The following is a 20,995-nucleotide window of genomic DNA, read 5'->3' as shown; positions in this document are numbered from 1 at the left end:
CTGCAGACTGGCCCAAGCGCCGTTGTAGTTTGCCGCGGTGACAGTAGTACGCTCCAACATAGTCGCGGCCTCACCCGTTAGTGTCGACTTTGAATATTCCAACTTCCTGACCTTGGAAATACAAGTAGAGTCGTGGATCAATGACCTGAAACAATCGCGGAAACTCTCCCACGCCAGGAGATCTCCTGAGAAAGTCGGTAGCGAAAGATTCAGGAGGGCGGAGTCGTCATCGACCTCAGTGCTCCCGGAAACGGCATCGCCCCTAGATACGCGTTTAAGGTCCGGTTCCACCTCGCGCTGCATGTCTCTCAGTGCGGCTGAATGTTGAAGGTAAACCTCCTCAACGTCCGCGTACCAATCATTTTTAACGTAATCACTCGCGGAGGCTTCCGGCGCGCGAATGACACAGCATGACCCGAGGTAAAGGTCTTCTAATAGTCCTCTAGAAGTTCCCTTCGGGTTTTCAGCATCGAAAGGGTTATATTATTTTTTCCCAACTTACGTAGGTTGATCAGGAGCCATTCGATACGTCCTGCGGTTTCGTCCTGCTCGAGAACTAGATCCTTCAGCGAGGACGCCATCCTTCACCAGAAAGCGACCGCGTGCACGCTAGTACGACGAAAAGATATTTGGAGCACACTCGGAACCCACGCGAACAGCGTCGCAATGAAGCACAGGATCGGCTCACTTTCCCGAAGCACCGAACGGAAGTCGTGGAGAAGAAACGGAAACGCGCCGAGCACTTCATTACGCACTTGCTACACGTGCCGTAGAAGCTTCCAAAAGGTTCGCGAAGCATGCACACGCGAACCGTTAAGGATCTGATTTAATCCGGAGCATCCAATGAAATCCGGATATTATCCGTGTTGCGAGCACCGGGTATAGGCCCCTGCATAGCCTGCTGGTGCTCGCAGCTGAAGATAGAAGAAGGTTGGCCTCCTTCAAGAGGACGATCGAGAGGCCGACGAGAGGAGGTCTTGTACCGAACGCCATTGCGTTCGGACATACGGGTCGCACCTTTGTAACCGATATTGCCCTGTGTAACAATACAGTTCAGTCGTGTGTGCGTCCGTGTCTATTATTCTACTCCTTTGCGTCGGGGTGGCCTGCGGTGAAAACGCCTCGGCGCAACATCCGGCTCGAAGGAGTAGAAAATGAGCAACGTGGACTTCGACTCGCGAAATCTTGACTATTCTCGAAAAAAGGTAAAAGAGTGGATACTTGAATTAACCCAATAGATTTCGACACGTGTGTTAGGTAGTGTGTATATTGTCTGCTCATTGAATCTCCGAAGACACAGTTCGTCTCGGTGAAGCACAGAAAATATGCGTTGTCGTACAGCGAATTCTGTCGTTATGAAATGGGCTCGAAGCCGAGGCCGAGAAACGTTCGATCGTAGAGATCAATAGAACGCGTGTTTCCACTCGCGAAGCACGAACAAGAAGCCGGCGGCCAACCTCTGCCTCGCGGATCGCCAAAAAGATCGGTACTCGCACCCCGCCGCTCCCGCGGCCCGAGCTACTCGGTCCACCCGAACCACGGGAACAACGAGATTGAGTAAGCCGACCACTTATTGGTCGCGCGGGAGCGCGTAATACAAATAGAAGTTACATTATACATCCTACAAACTAACATGCAGTATAAAAGTATGTACAATTAAAATCAACAAATAAAAGAAGCTGTGCAATTAAAGAAAAAGAGAAAAATGTCCAATCCATATCCCGCCATTGCGAACACAGCTCAAACACATACAGACGCATGGGCTCATCTCACCAGCCTAAACGAGGGGATATCAACTCACAAATTCAAGGCTCAGGACTCACCAATTTCAACACCAGGTCTCAGGTGGGTCGTTTCAATACTTTACAAGCCCTTGATGGCAACATTCTCACGTACGCTCACAGCTCGTTCCTCGACGAGGTACGCCTGTTTGCAGAACAATAGATATCACTGTCGGCGCAGTCAAACTTCAGCGCCATTCTCAACTACCAAGCAGCTTCGAACTCTCAATCTCAACGAGCTCTGAGCTCACCTACGTCAAGAAGGATCTCATCTGTCATCTCAGCTCTCACTGCATTCCATCATCCACCACAATCATTGGGGCCCAGAAATCTACTCAACCTCAAGTGGCTTCAAGAATGCCACAGAAGAAGAACATCGAAGTGGCAGATTTGGACTTTCTGAAGTTCAGACCCTCTGATTCATCATTGGTGCAGCAACTCAGGGAAATCCACCACGCCTGGCTTTTCCGTCTTAAAGAAATGATTGATAAGACCGATAAGCAACTCAAGCAAATCAAATTTCAACTCTCGTCTGATCCCTATACGGAAGTAGAAAATTATTGGATACAGGAATACCTACGATTCCTCGATGATAAGTACGCGCCTACAGCTAAAGTAATATTTTAAAGAACAAATATTCCTAGAATGCCATAATTCAACCGTAGGGCAACACCTGGGACAAAGTAAACCCATCGCAAAGGTGCATGAAAAAGCTAATTGGACAAATTTGGAAAAGGATGTATCAGATTTCGTCAAAGTTTGTGACAACTGTCAAAGGAACAAATTAACTTGTGTCCGCTTCCGAGAAGAAGCGGTGATCTCAGACACTCCCATGGAACCAAGTGACAAAATCGCAAAGGATATCTATAGTCCCCTAGTAACTACAGCTAAAGGAAATTCATATATACTTTCTGTCCAGGACATGTTGACAAAGTATCTTACCCTCATTCCCCTAAAACAGACACAGACCTCCGATATTATCAATGGATTGATTAACCATTATACCTATATATTCTCTTCTCCAAAACATATATTAACGGATAATGGAATGAACTTCATTAGTAAGTTAATGCAAGAATTCGAAAACACTTTAAATATCAGACACATTCGTACGACTGCCTTCCACCCGGAAAGCAACGGAGCATTAGAAAGAACTCATGCACTCTTAAAAGATCTTATTCGAACAGCACTCCACGGCAAGGATAATAACTGGGATAACAGGCTAAATATGATTTGCATGGGATGCAACACGGCCTGTCACGAAGGCATAGGTTTATCACCATTCGAACTAACTTTCGGAAGGAAGGCTAATCTTCCCTCAACCATATCATCCACTCCTACACTTTCAAAATAAGAACTATTCAACTCCTGGAAGCAGAGACACAATGCTTATCTGGAAGTAGGAAGAAAAAGGAATAAAACCAACAGGCAGAAACACAAAGCGTAGCAAGATAGTAGACTTAGTCGAACTCAGCACGATAGCCCTACATCAAAATTAGATGCGGAATGGCTAGGACCATACACTATCATCAAATCAGCATCACCCAATTACGACATTCTAAAGGACAATCGGAGGTATAAGGTCCATGGAAACCGTCTCAAACCGTACATACGATAAACTTTGAAACTTTTACAGATCATGATGACGCTGTTGCCCATTCTCCTCCTACTCTCCGGAGTCTCAGGTAACGAAATCCAGTCGCCAGTGACCGTCACCCGATTTGAACGCACTCCAAATCTCTACCTAGACGCAATCAGTCCTACAAACCTGTATCATCGCCAATGGAAAACCGTTGTCTATGTCGACTTGCGAGAAGTTCAACAAACGGAGCTCCAAATCGCACAAACGCTGCATCATCCGCTCTTCACACAAGCCGGACCACAATCCACGTCAGTTTTGACTGATATTATTAATAGGTTCAAGCGTACTTTAGTTCAAAGAGATACCCTATTGACTTGTTTAGGATACAGCAAACCCATTAGCCTAGAACGTAACACTCGTCGTAAGCGAGGCATACTTAATCGTATCGGAGAACTATCTAATATACTCTTCGGCACACTTGTTGAGCGTTAGCTTCACCAGACCACTAAGGACGCACAAGGATGCCTTGTCCTTTTCGACGCCACATCTGTTAGACATTCGGTCTGTCAGTCCGCGCCTCGTAGACTTGATACGAGGGTTGTAAACTTTTAGCGTTACGGTACTTGACGTGAAAATTCAGGCAATCTACCCGAGTCACGGCCAAGGGTCTCCAGACAGCCGCAATAATAAACAGATGGCCGTGCGGCGACCGGCTCATGGGCTGATTATTCGTTAAGATTTCCCTTTCCGTTGCATTTTCCATGAACCATTTCCACATCGCGTCTCACCAATAGCTAATAGTTTCGACCACCTCTTTTTTCCAAGACACACCCTCTGAAGGAGGTTCCATAGTCTTCCTGCGTGAAGTCAAGCTCCTCCGGGGGCAGAAGCCAACAGAAATCGAACGTATTCGCACCGAATCATATCTTTTGTACCCGCATACACCAGGGCTGTCTCATTGAAGAATAATAAAGTTACTTATTCATTGTTACTTATTAATCGGGGTGTCTCATTTTATTGAACGACACACCTATCAGTAACCTTCGAATCCAGTGAGCTCTTATGACCGCAAGACGTCGTAAGAGTAAGTGACATTGTGTCGAGGAGATTTACAACCTCCTACAAAATCGACGCTTTGCTCGCTATACATTTTGGTCCTTCGAGCCGGATCTTTTACTGTGCCAGAGGAGCACTGATCCGCATCATCAATAACAATATACAAGTGCTGTGAACGTGATTGGTGCGTCATGCACGCCAACAACAAGGAGGCCAGCATCTGATGTCCAGTTGCGCAGAGCGACTTCAACATTAAGGAGTCCAGTAGCTGAGATCCAGGGGTACGACAACGTGCCGTAGCAGAGTCGCAGAGCACCTAGGAAGGAGGATCGCTACCTGATCCATTGTGGGTCATCAAATATAGCAGTGGCGGATGCGACGAGATACCGGCTTGGACATCAGCTGTAACCATCAGCGGTGCGTCGGTCAGCAGCCCATACAACGCCAAGTCCAGCATTGCATCGGAAGGATCCAGGGACGTCAGTAACGTGAGTCCGAGCGCTTGTTTTTTGAGTTCTTCCCTGAATCCGTGTGCGAATCCTAATCTCTCATATCCGTATTTCCATTGTCGAAAAAGAAAAAAAAAAAGAAACCGCAACATGCCTCCTTCTGTAGAAGAACGTATTAAAACTCTGAAGTTAAGACGCGAAGCTTTCAAGTTAGAGTTGGAGAACTTTAGGCTTTTAATAGAGGGGTACGAATCCGGAATGTCTGGTAGTGAGATCAAAGTGCAATACAACGAGATCGAGACGGAATACGCGATCTTTTGCAAAACTCAGATTGATTTAGATGCAGCAGATGAAACCGGGGATTATATGCGTGAACGAGTTTCAATAAAATCCATGTTTGGTACTTGTAAGGCGCGTGCTTTGGACATATTAGAGCGCGTGAAGTCTGTCGCACAATCATTAGCAACATTAGAAGTGAGAGGTGCGGTCGGAGTCGAAACGCCTATCAGTCGAGCATCACCACAATCGCACACCGAGTCTATAGATAGCGATATATATTTGCCAAAAATCAATCTGCCCGTGTTTGCTGGAGTCTACGAGGAGTGGCCTGGGTTTTCTGATCAGTTTCGTTCATCAATACAAGAGAATCCAAAGATCAACGATTGTAAAAAACTAATGTACTTGCGGTCGTGCCTAAAGGACGAAGCCGCCAAAACTATAGAATCAGTAGGGAATTCGGCAAACAATTACACAGTCGCGTGGGGTCTGTTAGAGAAGCGCTATAATCAGCCGGCTGTCATAGTCGCCAATCATATCAAAGTGCTATTCGATACGTCACCGGTATTAAAATCATCCTACAGCGAATTGAGAGTGTTTGTAAACCGCGTAGAAGCGCATTATCGCTCGTTAAAATCATTAGAGCAACTGACCGTCGATACACTGCTTATCCATTTGCTCACGTCCAAATTGGATAACGAGACAGTGTTGAAATGGAAGGAACAGAATAAAAGCACTCCCTTTCCAATGATGGACGAATTGTTTCTGTTTTTACACGACCGATGCAAGGTGATTGAGCCTGTAGGTTCACCGGAAACCTCAGGTGCGTCACCACCTCAAGCGCAGGGCAATAATCGTAATCGGTATTCTCAGTCAACCCGCAATAAACCGCCTGCGCGAGAATTACGGTCAAATACGGTACTGGCCACGCAGACAACAGCATTCTGTAACTTTTGTAGAGGATCTCATGTTTCTCAGAATTGTGAGCAATTCGTTAAGCTTTCGGTACCAGAGCGATCGAAATTAGTAAAGGAGAAGCAGTTGTGTTTCAACTGTTTACGCCGAAATCATATGGTGAACAATTGCCAAGCAACTACCTGCCGTCGGTGTCATAACCGACACCATACGCTATTGCATGCGGAGCCGACGCCCATACCACCGGCCGTGCAGGTAAATAGTACCTGTGCCGCATTCAAGGGTCGGCCGAAAATAATCTTTGCTACCGCTATTATTGATATCGTAAACGGGGCCGGGAAAACCCATAGCTGCCGCGTTGTATTGGATTCGTGTGCAGATTCGCATTTCCTATCTGAGCGCGCATGCAAACGGATTGGGTTGCGTACTCAACCAATTGTTGTTCCTCTTCGTGGGACAAACGCAATGTCATCTGAGATCAATAAAATAACACAAGCACAAATCAAATCGCGTTGCTCGGGATACAATTTCAATGTAAACTTTCTAGTAGCTAAGGAGGTTTCACAACCACTGCCACAGGATGTAATTTATAGAGAAGCATTAGAAATTCCTGCTGGAATACATTTAGCTGACCCTACATTTCACTTGCCTGGCGAGATAGACGGGATTATCGGGGGAGAATATTTTTGGGATCTCATGAGCGTGGGACGCATCGCATTAAAGGATCCCAACGCTAAATTGCAGAAAACGCTATTGGGTTGGATTGTCGTTGGAAAATACTTAGAAAACCAGGAAATCCGACCAGTCAATTGCCATTTGACTTTCGAAACACTTCATGCTGATATTAGTAAGTTTTGGAATCTCGAAGAATGCCCTTCAGGAAAAATCTGTTCGCCCGAAGAACAAGCATGTGAGGAGCATTACGCTTCACACACGAGTCGCGATTCTATGAGTGGCAGGTACACAGTGAGTCTGCCTTTTAACGATAACAAAGACAAGTTAGGAGAAACATATCACATGGCTATGAAACGGTATCTCAGTCTGGAGCGGTCTCTGAATAGAAATCTAGACAGGAAATCACAATACGTAGCTTTCTTAAGGGAATATGAACAGCTCAATCACATGACTGAAATCGTCGACGATGTTAACGCCGGTTGTTATTTACCCCATCACCCAGTCATAAAAACAGACAGTGTCACGACTAAAATTCGAGTAGTGTTCGATGCATCTGCACAGTCGTCATCGGGTGTAACATTAAACAGTACATTAATGGTAGGACCCACCATTCAGCAAGACTTAGTTAGTTTAGTCACGCGTTTTCGAGTGCATAAATACGTCCTGACCGCTGACATTGCAAAGATGTACAGACAGGTAGATTTGAACGTAGCTGATAGAAAATATCACAAAATTCTTTGGCGCGAAAATATCACGAATCCAATTAAAACGTACCAGCTGAATACTGTGACGTATGGAACCGCATCAGCTCCGTTTTTGGCAGTTCGAACATTGCACCAACTCGCGCACGATGAAGGTAAAACGCATCCAGTCGCCGCGAAGGTGTTATTAAATGATTTTTACATAGATGATGTTTTGACTGGGGCACAGAGTTTTGACGAGGCATTGCTTTTAAGGGATGACTTGATTAGCATCACAGCAAAAGGGGGTTTTCAACTGCGACAGTGGTTGTCAAACGAATCCCAGTTAGTAGAATCGTTAGGGAATACTGATCATAGTGATCACATGGTTTTAGATGCCACAGATGGCAAGAAAACTTTGGGGTTGTTTTGGAAAGCCAAGCCAGATAGTTTAGGTTATACAATTAAGTATGTGGAACCGTTGCAAAGGGTTACAAAGCGGACTATTCTATCACGAATCGCACAGCTTTTTGACCCACTCGGATTAGTAGGTCCGGTGATTGTGCAAGCAAAACTTATAATGCAGGCCCTTTGGAAGTGTCACCTCGATTGGGATGAGTCGGTCCCAGTGGATATTCACAGCGCGTGGGTCACTTTTGAGTCTCAATTAAAATCACTCGAGGAATTGGTCATTCCTCGGCGCGTTATAGGCGATAATCACAGAGTCCTCCAGTTACACGGGTTTTGTGATGCAAGTGAGAGAGCTTACGGAGCTTGCATATATATTAGGACAACGGATGGCAAGTCTAAGTCGGGGGTACGGCTAGTTTCGTCAAGATCTAGGGTGGCACCATTAAAGGTGCAATCACTGCCTAGGTTGGAGCTGTGTGCTGCAGTGTTACTCGCGAAACTGTATCGTACTGTTATTAAAGCAATTGATGTGTCGTTTGAGAAAGTAATGTTTTGGTCGGATTCGACGATCACATTGCATTGGATACATACTGCACCACACACGCTCAAGCAGTTTGTTGCAAATCGCGTGAGTCAAATACAGCAAGACACGAGCCCAGATCAATGGTCTCACGTACCGTCGCAGGACAATGCCGCGGATATACTTTCAAGGGGGGCCAGTGTCCCGGAATTTCTTGCAACGAACATTTGGTTCAGTGGGCCTCATTGGTTATCTCAGACAGAAGACACGTGGCCGCAGACCAATTTGCAGCCGATTGAACTTCCCGAGAAACGGAAGGTAGTAGTGTTGAGTGTAGCATCCCATTCTGAGGTCCAATTTTTAGAAAGGTATTCATCATTTGCCATGTTAACTCGGGTCGTTGTGTACTGCTTGAGATTTTGTAACAACGCTTACACAAAGGCGAAGCAGATAGGTCCAATGACATTGGACGAATTACAACGGGCACGAGTTCGGATAATAAAAATGGTGCAGGGTGCAGTATTTTCAAAGGAATTACATGATCTCAAGGCCAATTCAGCACATAGTCACATCACTCGGTTTAAAGCATTATGTCCGTTCATTGATGACAACGGGCTTTTAAGAGTAGGGGGAAGGCTCGAGAAGTCAAATTTACCGTATTCAACAAAACATCCGGTGTTGTTACCTCAGAAACATCATGTGACCAGTTTGCTTATACGAGAAGCGCACGTTGCCCATGGGCACATTGGGGCACAGGGTACGCTGCATGCGGTACGACAAAAATATTGGCCTGTGAATGGAATGGTCGTGGTAAAATCCGTCATTCAGAGGTGTACTACCTGTCAGAAATTGGCACCTATAACATTTCAGTATCCAATGGGACAACTCCCGAAGGACAGAGTCACCTTCCAGCGACCATTCTTGATCACCGGTGTTGATTATTGCGGTCCACTCTTTATAAAAGAGAAGAAACATCGAAATACGAAGAAAATCAAAGTTTATGTAGCCGTTTTCGTATGCTTCAGCACGAGAGCAGTTCATATAGAATTGGTAGGCGATTTGACATCCGACGCGTTTCTTGCAGCCTTAAAACGGTTTTTTGCTAGGCGAGGAAGAAGTACAGATATATACAGCGACAATGGCACTAACTTTGTAGGTGCTAATCATGAGTTGCAAAAGGTCCGAAAAATGATTCTGTCAGAAGAACATAATGATCACGTTCAGAAGTTTCTATTAGACCAACATGTCCGTTGGCATTTCATTCCTCCCCGTAGCCCACACTTTGGTGGGCTATGGGAAGCGGCAGTTAAGTCAGTAAAGCACCATCTTATACGCATTTTAGGCAACACGTTGCTCACGTTCGAAGAATTAGTTACTTGTTTGACTGAAATAGAGGCCATTCTTAATTCCCGACCATTAACTCCTTTATCGACTGACCCCAATGATTTAACACCATTGACACCCGGTCATTTCCTAATTGGGGACTCATTAACAAGCACTCCCGAGTGCGACCTCACTGACATCAAAACAGGTCGTCTGTCCTCCTGGCAACATGTGCAGCAGCTTCGCCAGCATTTCTGGCATAGATGGTACAAGGACTACCTGAACGCATTGTCAGTCAGGAAGAAATGGCATGGAGACCAGGTACCTGCCATAACCGAAGGTACGCTGGTCATTTTGAGGGAGGACAATTCACCACCATTACACTGGCCCATGGGACGCATCATTGCCTTACATCCTGGTGAGGATGGTATCGTCCGTGTGGTGACAGTAAAAACTATAAACGGGATATACAAGCGTAGTGTTAAGAAACTAGCTCCGTTGTTGTTGGAGGAGTAATGATTGAGGGTAATCCTGTGTGGATTTTTTCTTTTATATATATATATATATATATATATATATATATATCTGTTCTATTGTAGCTTACTGCAAAGTACAATAAGTTAGCATGTATGCATTAATCACAAGTTTTTTTTCTCTCTCTCTGTATTTAATCTAATAAGCTTACTTGGTAAATTATGGGCGTCACACTGTAATTACGTATCCATGTACAAATTTCGTGTAACGACGCAGTCATCATTGTACAAGACACAGCAAACCGTGACCTTTATATTCAGTTGCGTATGCTTAGTATCTTAGCGTTTTTCTTGTTCTCTCTTTATTATTAAACGTAACCGTTCAAAAGGGGGCGGTATGTTGAGCGTTAGCTTCACCAGACCACTAAGGACGCACAAGGATGCCTTGTCCTTTTCGACGCCACATCTGTTAGACATTCGGTCTGTCAGTCCGCGCCTCGTAGACTTGATACGAGGGTTGTAAACTTTTAGCGTTACGGTACTTGACGTGAAAATTCAGGCAATCTACCCGAGTCACGGCCAAGGGTCTCCAGACAGCCGCAATAATAAACAGATGGCCGTGCGGCGACCGGCTCATGGGCTGATTATTCGTTAAGATTTCCCTTTCCGTTGCATTTTCCATGAACCATTTCCACATCGCGTCTCACCAATAGCTAATAGTTTCGACCACCTCTTTTTTCCAAGACACACCCTCTGAAGGAGGTTCCATAGTCTTCCTGCGTGAAGTCAAGCTCCTCCGGGGGCAGAAGCCAACAGAAATCGAACGTATTCGCACCGAATCATATCTTTTGTACCCGCATACACCAGGGCTGTCTCATTGAAGAATAATAAAGTTACTTATTCATTGTTACTTATTAATCGGGGTGTCTCATTTTATTGAACGACACACCTATCAGTAACCTTCGAATCCAGTGAGCTCTTATGACCGCAAGACGTCGTAAGAGTAAGTGACATTGTGTCGAGGAGATTTACAACCTCCTACAAAATCGACGCTTTGCTCGCTATACAACACTTATTGTTAGCCAAAGCGATGCTAACTATTATAACGCCGAGATCGAAAAGTTGTATGTAGACAACCGTAGACTTAGTACTTTAATAGCCAACGAAACTTCAATCTTAAAAACTACACTTACAATTAGAGATAATGAGAATTTTAAGCTTAAGATAATTACATTTATTCAAAACTTATCTAACTCCACTGAGATAGCCATAGAAAAACTAAATGCGCACGAATTAACTCTTCAATACCTACTCGAATTCTCAGAAATTGTGTCAGAACATAGTGAAATGATAGAAAATCACCGATCGGTTGTAACAAACGGAAGACAAGGCAAAATTGATACAGTACTCATCGATTCTGAACAAATAAAATCCATTCTCACAGTTTTAAAGACAAATTTTAGCATAAAACATCTACTCACGAGCGATCCTGGCGAATTTGCTTACAAAAATGTTTGTTTTAAACGGTAATAAGCTTTGCTTCGAAATTCAAATCCCAATTGTGGAAGAAACCTTCTATATGTTATACGCCTTGGCTACTATTCCATCAGTGACTGAGCACCACCTGCATGCAATTTCTCACACAGAAAAATTCATTCTTATCGACCACGAACAGCAACAGCACTCCGATATTTCAGAACGCGAAATAGATAAGTGTCTTACCCCGGGTCTCCACCAAGGCGAACACGAACAAAAACATTGTTCGCGAACGTTTTCGTCTGTGTTCGTCGTGTCCACACCGCCGCGAACACGAACAGAACTCCGCGTACGAACGTTCTCGAGGATGTTCGCGACGGTAGAAACGCAGCGAACGAACATTTCTGACGATACCTGGCGATCCACATCCCTTTCCATTGTAGGACTGCTCATAAACAGGCGACCCTCTACGACCATCCGGCGGTAGATACTTCACAGTAATAGTATGCGTGACAAGCTCGAATAAAATTGTTATATTTTTTGTTTTAACATAATGAGAATATTTCCAACGTATGGATGAGATATTTCTAATAAAAATGAAACCAAACACAACGCAATTCGGACAAATTTGAGTTCCGCTAATAATATATATTAGTTTTACAGTATCAACATTTTTTTATACTAGTTAATAACAGATTTTCTTGAAAAAGAATATAAAATTTTTGTTACTACGTGGTGATTCGTGTTTACAGCTGTGGGGTATTACTAGGAAATAAGGAGAAGGTATTAGTGAGTTATATGTGCATTTATAACTATATACTGTATAGATATGCATATACATACATATATTTACAAACATTAAAATATAAAAAAAAACATATAAATGTACAAACATATAAAATATATGTAAAGCCGGGTCCAGACCTGTATGAGTATACGCTGAGCAAGCTGAGCGCGCACGAATATTCTGATGTGGACGGGAGAAACGGTAGCCAGGACCGCATGTTTCTACGTCAGAAAATGTGAGCGTGAACCCATATGCTAGTGTGGACGTGTCCTTCGTGGCGACTCGGCGCATGCGACCCAACTCGCGAATGCCGGTGAAGGCACATGGCCTGAGCCGACCGTTGTCGGCTTTCTTCCGCACATCAAAGGGAGTTTGAAGTGCATTGCGTTCAGCGTGGAAAATAGAAGCAGATGCGATACTTTTCTAAAATCCTCGATGTCTCGGATTTTCATGATATTGAAATATATGGTAGACCATATGAAATTAGGGAGGGTTAAGTCCTCATTTTTGTAGATTCGAAATTGTTTAAAAAATAAAAATCTTCGAAGTTACCTGCTTTCGGTGGTTTTTACGAAACCCGCCTACAGAAATTAATTTTAATGACCTAAATTATTGAAGGTATGGACTTGCGTCATTTTTTTAATCATGGCGGATGGATCTAGGGGAATGAATTTAATCCATTGCTAATATTGTCATAAACACAATCAAAAATCTAAAAATTACATTTTCAATAATAATAATGCAATTACCATATGATAGACGTTAATGCTCTATTTTACTGAATAATTTGTCTTTCTTTTCTTTACTACACCCTTGCATTGTTATTAATTCATACAACCTGGCCGACTCGCTGTTGTGTTAAAAAAATCACACGAGATTACTCGCGGGAGGCGGCAATACGCCTCGTGGAGGGATGCAGGAAGAAAAGGAGTTGTCCGGTGACTGCGCGTGATCCTGCCTGTGACTTCTTCCCTTCGGATTGGAGTCGGATCCCTTATCTCTTCATTATAAACACGCGCTACAATTTTTTATAAACAAAAGGGCGCACTGACATATGCGCTGCGAGAAAAGGTGGGCCATAAAAAGAAAATATTACTATGAAAAGGTGGAAACGTTGCGTCTGCAACGAATGCAGGTCCGATTGGTCATAATATAATCTCCTCCCTACGCCTCACCCTTTCTCGCAGTGCATACGTCTGTGCCTGCTTTTGTTTTGATATTGGAGCGCGTGATTATTCGAAGGATATGGGATCTGTCTTTAATTTGAAAGGAATACGATGCAGGCGGGAACACGCGCAGTCAGCCGGCAACCCCTTTTCTTCCTGCGTCCCTCCAGCCTCTAGGTGGCGTATTGATGGTGGACAATACTTTTTAATTGCTATATCGGTGACATCTTTTTCATATGCATGAAAGTAATTTTAGTTTTAATATAATTATGAAACACACATTGGGAACACCGTTCCTCGAAAAAGGGGCACCTTCCCTGAGTGAATTCGTTCGTAGAGGAGGAACCCTCTCACCCTTGACGATGTAGAGGAGGAAAATGCCACACTGGTTGCCAAAAACTTACCAGGGCTGATCGGCCGGACCGTTTCGCTAAGGTCACGGTTTACGGCCGTATTGTCCCGCGAGTCGGCGTGGCGATTAACAACAGTACCTACGTGCAGGTCCGAAGCCGTCGTACGTACTACCCGGCGACAGAGCAATATACGGATTAACACGGACTGAACAATGTCTAAAATTCTTAAAGTTCTTTTACTGCCCTTTAGAAATCTGGCAAACAGAAGTTGTCCAAACGTTCTTGGAAAAATAATAAATTATCCATCGTAAAGAATGAATGAATTTTTGCCTGGCTCTGAACCCGCTTTTGTCTCGACGCACGTGAGAAAAATGCCACCAATATAGCAACTACAAAGTATTATCCACTATCAATACGCCTCCTGCAGAGACAGAGGAAGAAAACGGATTGTCCGCTATTGTGCTTTACGTTCACGAAGTTCGTTTGTTGATACTGTTATTTTCTGTTGGTTTATACCACACAATGTTTGTCAATGCAAAATAGACTTCTTGCCCCACGTACGGGGCAAAAAGTCCATTGCATAGGGTAGAAAGTCCCTAATGCCTTTTCGTGTACCTTATATTAAACTAATTAAGTAAAAAACTCTTCAAATCAACGAATATTTATTAAACCAATTGTTTTTGGTATACAATATATAAAGGAAAGCATGATTTCTTTAACAAAAAAAATAAAATATAAGTCAGAGACTCATTTTGAACTAAAAACTAAAAAAAATCGCCCAACTAAAACAAAAACACTATTTAAAGACTTTGGCATCATTTCGTTATACTTTCGCCATCTTATTATGAAAATAAATAATAAAATATATATTTTCAGTCTGAGGGACTTTTTGCCCCAATGGTACCTCTATAGCTTCTGCGATATATACGTTAGAAAATATTATTATTCAGCAATAAACAATATCATGCACACATTACTAAAGGAACATACAATCTTATTAATTTTCAAAAACAGGCGAGTTAATTAGCAAAAAAAGAAATCGATTAAAAGATAATATCGTAAATAAAATATTATTTTTAAATAGGTAAAATAATTAGTCTTTTAATACGTTTATTTCGCTTACTTCCCTTGTATCCATTCTTTTTTCTTGTCAATTTATTCAGGGGTCCCTTATCGCGAGACTTTGTATGCTCAACGTCGGATCCGAACGCAGTCGAGTTTAAAAGACCGAGACTTTTGTAGGTATCATTTTGGAAACGATTCTTTCCAAGTACTCATTACTGTTTCGATACCTATGCATGCTTGATTCGGGTTCGAATAGTATCGATACCAAGTCCAGCCAAGATGTTGATACCTACAAAGCACATACGTGCTTGTGATACCATGATACTTCACCGCTGGGTATCGATACTGCTTGAACGGTATCACGCCCATCACTACTTCACACTCCATACTACTTGAAATGTTTGAAGGGGTTTACTACGTCGCGGCCACCGATTGCTGGAAACTGTGTTTCAAATGAAATGAAGGGAGTTCTCTGCCGTGGCTTGTCTCCCACATTTTCGCCATCACTTTCAACTTTCAACATCGCTCAGTCATTCCGTATCTCGGCGTCTTGTTTGTTTCTTCCTCACACGATATGAGATTGAGGGTAGTTATCATTGCGGGTAGTTACCAAACTTGTCTGTTTTAAACAATTTCGAAAGTACAAAAATGAGGACTTAATCCCCTCTACTTTCACATGGAACACATCCTAGACATCGAGTTTCAAAAGGAATCGCGTGGCATGGAATGGCCCTTACAGAAACAGTCTTGTACCTTCTGTTAGGGCGCAAATGACTTCAAATGTATTATTGTCATTTTTGTACATCACAATAGACGGAGAAGCAGTTCTGCAAATTGTTTTAGGGCCGGTAAGAGTACAATAAACCCCACTTGCTCAGCTGCGTACCAGATGACCGCGGACCAGGTTTGGTGGAAATTTTGACCGTGCGGCACCGTACGCGGTTTTCTGATCCACCGGAATCGCGGATCGGGAAAAACCCTAATTTTTTCCCTACCTTTTGCGATCGACAGTTCTTCCTTCCTCATCCCCTTTTTCGGAAATGACTAATCAGAAAGCTCATTTCACCCCCGTTTTTCGGTATGCAAACCAATACCGTCGTTTTAGTATCAACTTGCGAAGAAACCTTGTACGGCAAGATCAGTTCATCGTAAACAGTGCACTAAACAGTTACATTCAGCGCATGTAGGTAATTCGGCTTTCTCAGAAGCCTCAGTGCACAACACAAGTTGGATATTTTGTGCTGAAAGTGCGTTCAACTTCCATCGTAAGTATTAAAAGTTTTTTTTTTTTAACACTACTTCTATATATCTCCACATCCTTTGTCAATTTATAATTATCGTTTCTAACTTCGTGTACAGTGATTTATAGTAGTCTTGAGTGTTTTCTGGTTCATTTATTAACATTGCCACGATGTCCATGGGGGGGGGGGGTGCTCCCCATAGCCGGAACAATATCATGCAAATAATACTTTCCATTAACTTACTAAATAACTAATTGTAAATACAATTTAAACGCAAAAATAAAAATTAAATAAATTATAGCATAGAAAAGAATCTTTTTTCAATACATATACAGTCGGTGTAAAAAGAATTCGTACAGCGACCAATTTAAAGTAAAACGTTGTATATACCTGTCAGTAATCAATTTTAACGGGAAACAATGATTAATAAATATTCTTCGATGTTTGTAGAATAGATTTTGTATAAACAAAATTTTATTCCCTTTAACATTTACAAAGATATTATCTAAAACAGATAAACGTGTAGAAATGGACGCGCAAAAAGGATTCGTACAGTTGAATAAAGAATTAATAAACTATGGAAATAAACTATATATTTAATGTTTTGATAATTGGTGGGATTGCCTTTTGATTTTATAATAGCTTCGAGGCTACTTGGTATGGAATTTGCTAAGTTGGATGTTATAGCAGGCTGCATTTTACTCTACTCTGCTGGCAGAGTGGCTTTTAAACGTTCTTTAGATGTAATATTATGATTACGTATTTTTTTGTCCAGATAATCCCATAGATGCTCTATGGGATTGATTATGGTGATTATAGCGGGGTTTTCAAATATTTTGGAGTGTTATATAAACCATTTGTCTAGTATTATGTAATAGGCAAATGGTTTTATATAACTCACCAAAGTATTACATAATACTAGGCAAAGGGTTTTATATAACACACCAAAATATTTGAAAACCCCGCCATAATCACCACATATCAATCCCATAGAGCATCTATGGGATTATCTGGACAAAGAAATACGTAATCATAATATTACATCTACTGACCGGAGAAGGAGTACGATCATAATTTGTGGGCTGTCGCTTTTCGTCGACGTATTTAATTGTTCGTACGTTTGGGCTTGACGACGCACAAGAGTTGTAGATCGAGCACTCTTAGATTCTCACGATACGTTTTAGTCACCGTCGCACAAGTATAAAAGGTGAAGGGATTGTAATACCGAAAGACAACAGGAATCCTTTTGGAATAGAATATGTATATTTAATACAAGTAGAGGTTCGTCCGTTGTACAGAGACTAAACTGAACTGGCCCTGCGGCTTACTTATACAGGGTGTCCCAAAAATGTCGGAGTTCCTTGAAAGGGGTGACTCAGGGGGTGATTTGAAACAACTTTTTCCTTAGCGAAAATATTGTCCGAAGCTTCGTTAACGAGATATTAACAAATACCCCCGACCAATCAGAGCGCGCGTCTTCCGCCCGAGCTTCCGTTGTAGCGTTGGCTACGCGGTAGGCGGCTGCGCTTGTACTACGAAGGTACGAACAAGCAAGTCGGCATGCATCGAAGGAAACCGCGTTACACAGTTTTTTTTTTAAAGCAGAATCTTAAATAATAATTGTTTGAAGTGAGAGGACAAGAAATACGCAAATTTCGTTTTCAAATAAGGCATAAACGAAAAGGTAATGTAACAAAACATGTACAACAAGTGATCATAATTCGGTATTGAGGTAAAAATCAGTAGTTTAATCACGGCCAACATAACTAAATTTAAAAAAGAATATTAAGTGTATGAATAAATTCTTTCAGATTGGATTTACATAATCGGTATAAAGCAACCGAATTTCTATCGCAGAGATATTCGTAAGCTACCAGAAAAATGGCAAAAGGTAATTAACAATAATGGAAATTATTTCGATGATTGAGTTGTTTTCATATTTTTTAAATCAAACTGTTATTGAACCCTAAAATCGAACAGAATTTATTTCTACACATAATAATCACTAATAAATTAAATAACACTCACCCCTTCGGGCATTCCTTTCCTTCCTTTTCGGAAACCTGTGTCACTATGTAGGTCACTGTGTCGATCCTGGTCATAGGTGGACGAAAAGATTTATGGTAGGGTTGCGCCCAGTGCTCAGCTGATCGCAGGTATACGACACCACCCGAAGGTAAGGATCGCAACGTCAAGTGCGTCCGAGTTAATGTACCGAATATTCATTTCACTGCACGGTCACTAACAGTGATCACTTAATTTACTTTTCATGGAACGTGTTGTTCCTACGTTATAAAATTGGTGGCCCCGAAAGTGGCCAATTACTTTTAGTTGAGCAGTTGCTCGATGTGACCACCCTCAGCGTCTATGCACGCCTTGCAGCATCATTGACTCCATTGAGAATGATCTTGACGCCAAACGCCGAATCGTATCCTCGCTGGGGGTTTGGATGTGCGGGTATTCCCGTGCAAACGCTCGCACAGTAGCACTTGCGTCCCCGTTGATCCGAGCGTACACCCAGAACATGGCGTAACATTCTAGAGCGGAGAACATTTCTGGGACGAGATTGCTAGCTGACTGACAGGATTTTTTCCAAGCAACTTCCTCTAACCCCAAGTAGTTTCTCTCGTTCCATTATGAGTTAACTCCCACCAGAACAAGAGGCTTTAGGTAAAAAGAAGCCAGCACATTTTCGAAACACACGTTCTTTGCAGATGTGCAACGAACGACCCATCCTACACTTTCACCTAAGTCCGTGCTCCGTTCTTTTACTGCCAATGTACCCGTTGCTTCTAACCAATCTGCCCTGCATCTCTCCCAAACGGTCACTGTTTTGACGAGGCCTTCTTCTCAGCCATGTCTCCTCCCCAAGGCCCACCAGTATAAACACGCGCTTGAAGTTCAAAACAGCACGCGTCGACGTATTCCGTGCGAGAGAAGGTGGGCTTCAGGGAGGGGATATTTGCTGTGAAGAGGGCCTCTTCATAACAGTGGCCGTTTGGGAGAGATGCAGGGCAGATTTTTTTAGGTTACGACCAATCGGACTTCATGCTCACCTTTTCTCGCACGGAATACGTCAACGCGTGCTTTTGTTTTGAAATTCGAGCGCGTGCTTATACTCGAGAGATAAGGGACCTGCCTTTAATTGGAAGGAAGGACGAAGCAGGTGGGACTACACGCAGTAAACGAGTTACCCCCTTTCTTCCTGTGTCTCTCCGCGAGACGTATTTAAAATTCATCAGGCTGATGGGCCAAAGCATTTCGCCAGGGTCGCGGTTTATGACCGTATTGTCCTGCGAGTCGGCGGTAGAGAACGATTTGTTTTGGGTAATTTATGACTTAGCTGGTTCCGCCTCGTAGCTGACGTGAACTCAGGATATTGGAAAACGGAAACAGGGTTGGTATGCCTTTTCTTCTTTATAGCAACTCGAAGACTTTCTGTTTCTCTTCTCTTCGGGCCCTTTTGAACCGAAACACGTGGTGTCTGCTGTCTATCTCGAAGCAACGGGTACATTGGCAGTAAAAGAACGGAGCACGGACTTAGGTGAAAGTGTAGGATGGGTCGTTCGTTGCACATCTGCAAAGAACGTGTGTTTCGAAAATGTGCTGGCTTCTTTTTACCTAAAGCCTCTTGTTCTGGTGGGAGTTAACTCATAATGGAACGAGAGAAACTACTTGGGGTTAGAGGAAGTTGCTTGGAAAAAATCCTGTCAGTCAGCTAGCAATCTCGTCCCAGAAATGTTCTCCGCTCTAGAATGTTACGCCATGTTCTGGGTGTACGCTCGGATCAACGGGGACGCAAGTGCTACTGTGCGAGCGTTTGCACGGGAATACCCGCACATCCAAACCCCCAGCGAGGATACGATTCGGCGTTTGGCGTCAAGATCATTCTCAATGGAGTCAATGATGCTGCAAGGCGTGCATAGACGCTGAGGGTGGTCACATCGAGCAACTGCTCAACTAAAAGTAATTGGCCACTTTCGGGGCCACCAATTTTATAACGTAGGAACAACACGTTCCATGAAAAGTAAATTAAGTGATCAGTGTTAGTGACCGTGCAGTGAAATGAATATTCGGTACATTAACTCGGACGCACTTGACGTTGCGATCCTTACCTTCGGGTGGTGTCGTATACCTGCGATCAGCTGAGCACTGGGCGCAACCCTACCATAAATCTTTTCGTCCACCTATGACCAGGATCGACACAGTGACCTACATAGTGACACAGGTTTCCGAAAAGGAAGGAAAGGAATGCCCGAAGGGGTGAGTGTTATTTAATTTATTAGTGATTATTATGTGTAGAAATAAATTCTGTTCGATTTTAGGGTTCAATAACAGTTTGATTTAAAAAATATGAAAACAACTCAATCATCGAAATAATTTCCATTATTGTTAATTACCTTTTGCCATTTTTCTGGTAGCTTACGAATATCTCTGCGATAGAAATTCGGTTGCTTTATACCGATTATGTAAATCCAATCTGAAAGAATTTATTCATACACTTAATATTCTTTTTTAAATTTAGTTATGTTGGCCGTGATTAAACTACTGATTTTTACCTCAATACCGAATTATGATCACTTGTTGTACATGTTTTGTTACATTACCTTTTCGTTTATGCCTTATTTGAAAACGAAATTTGCGTATTTCTTGTCCTCTCACTTCAAACAATTATTATTTAAGATTTTGCTTTAAAAAAAAACTGTGTAACGCGGTTTCCTTCGATGCATGCCGACTTGCTTGTTCGTACCTTCGTAGTACAAGCG

General features: G+C 42.8%; 1 protein-coding gene and 1 long non-coding RNA gene across 2 annotated transcripts in view; both read left to right on the top strand.

Annotated features, from left to right (window-relative positions):
- The window catches only part of LOC143377254 (uncharacterized), a 134,513-nt gene that overhangs the window by 95,305 nt on the left and 18,213 nt on the right, over positions 1-20,995 (top strand). The window lies entirely within an intron of this gene.
- On the top strand, positions 1,969-4,693 carry LOC143377237 (uncharacterized). The gene is made up of 2 exons (XM_076828304.1): positions 1,969-3,356; positions 3,418-4,693. Exons 1-2 carry the CDS (start codon positions 3,288-3,290, stop codon positions 3,853-3,855), a joined length of 507 nt encoding a protein of 168 aa, XP_076684419.1. The 5' UTR covers positions 1,969-3,287; the 3' UTR covers positions 3,856-4,693.

This window comes from Andrena cerasifolii, chromosome 15, assembly GCF_050908995.1.
Source record: "Andrena cerasifolii isolate SP2316 chromosome 15, iyAndCera1_principal, whole genome shotgun sequence".
In the NCBI taxonomy this organism is placed as follows: Eukaryota; Metazoa; Arthropoda; class Insecta; order Hymenoptera; family Andrenidae; genus Andrena; species Andrena cerasifolii.
The sequence above is the reverse complement of the archived record's forward strand: the minus strand, read 5'-3'. Positions and strand labels throughout refer to the sequence as shown.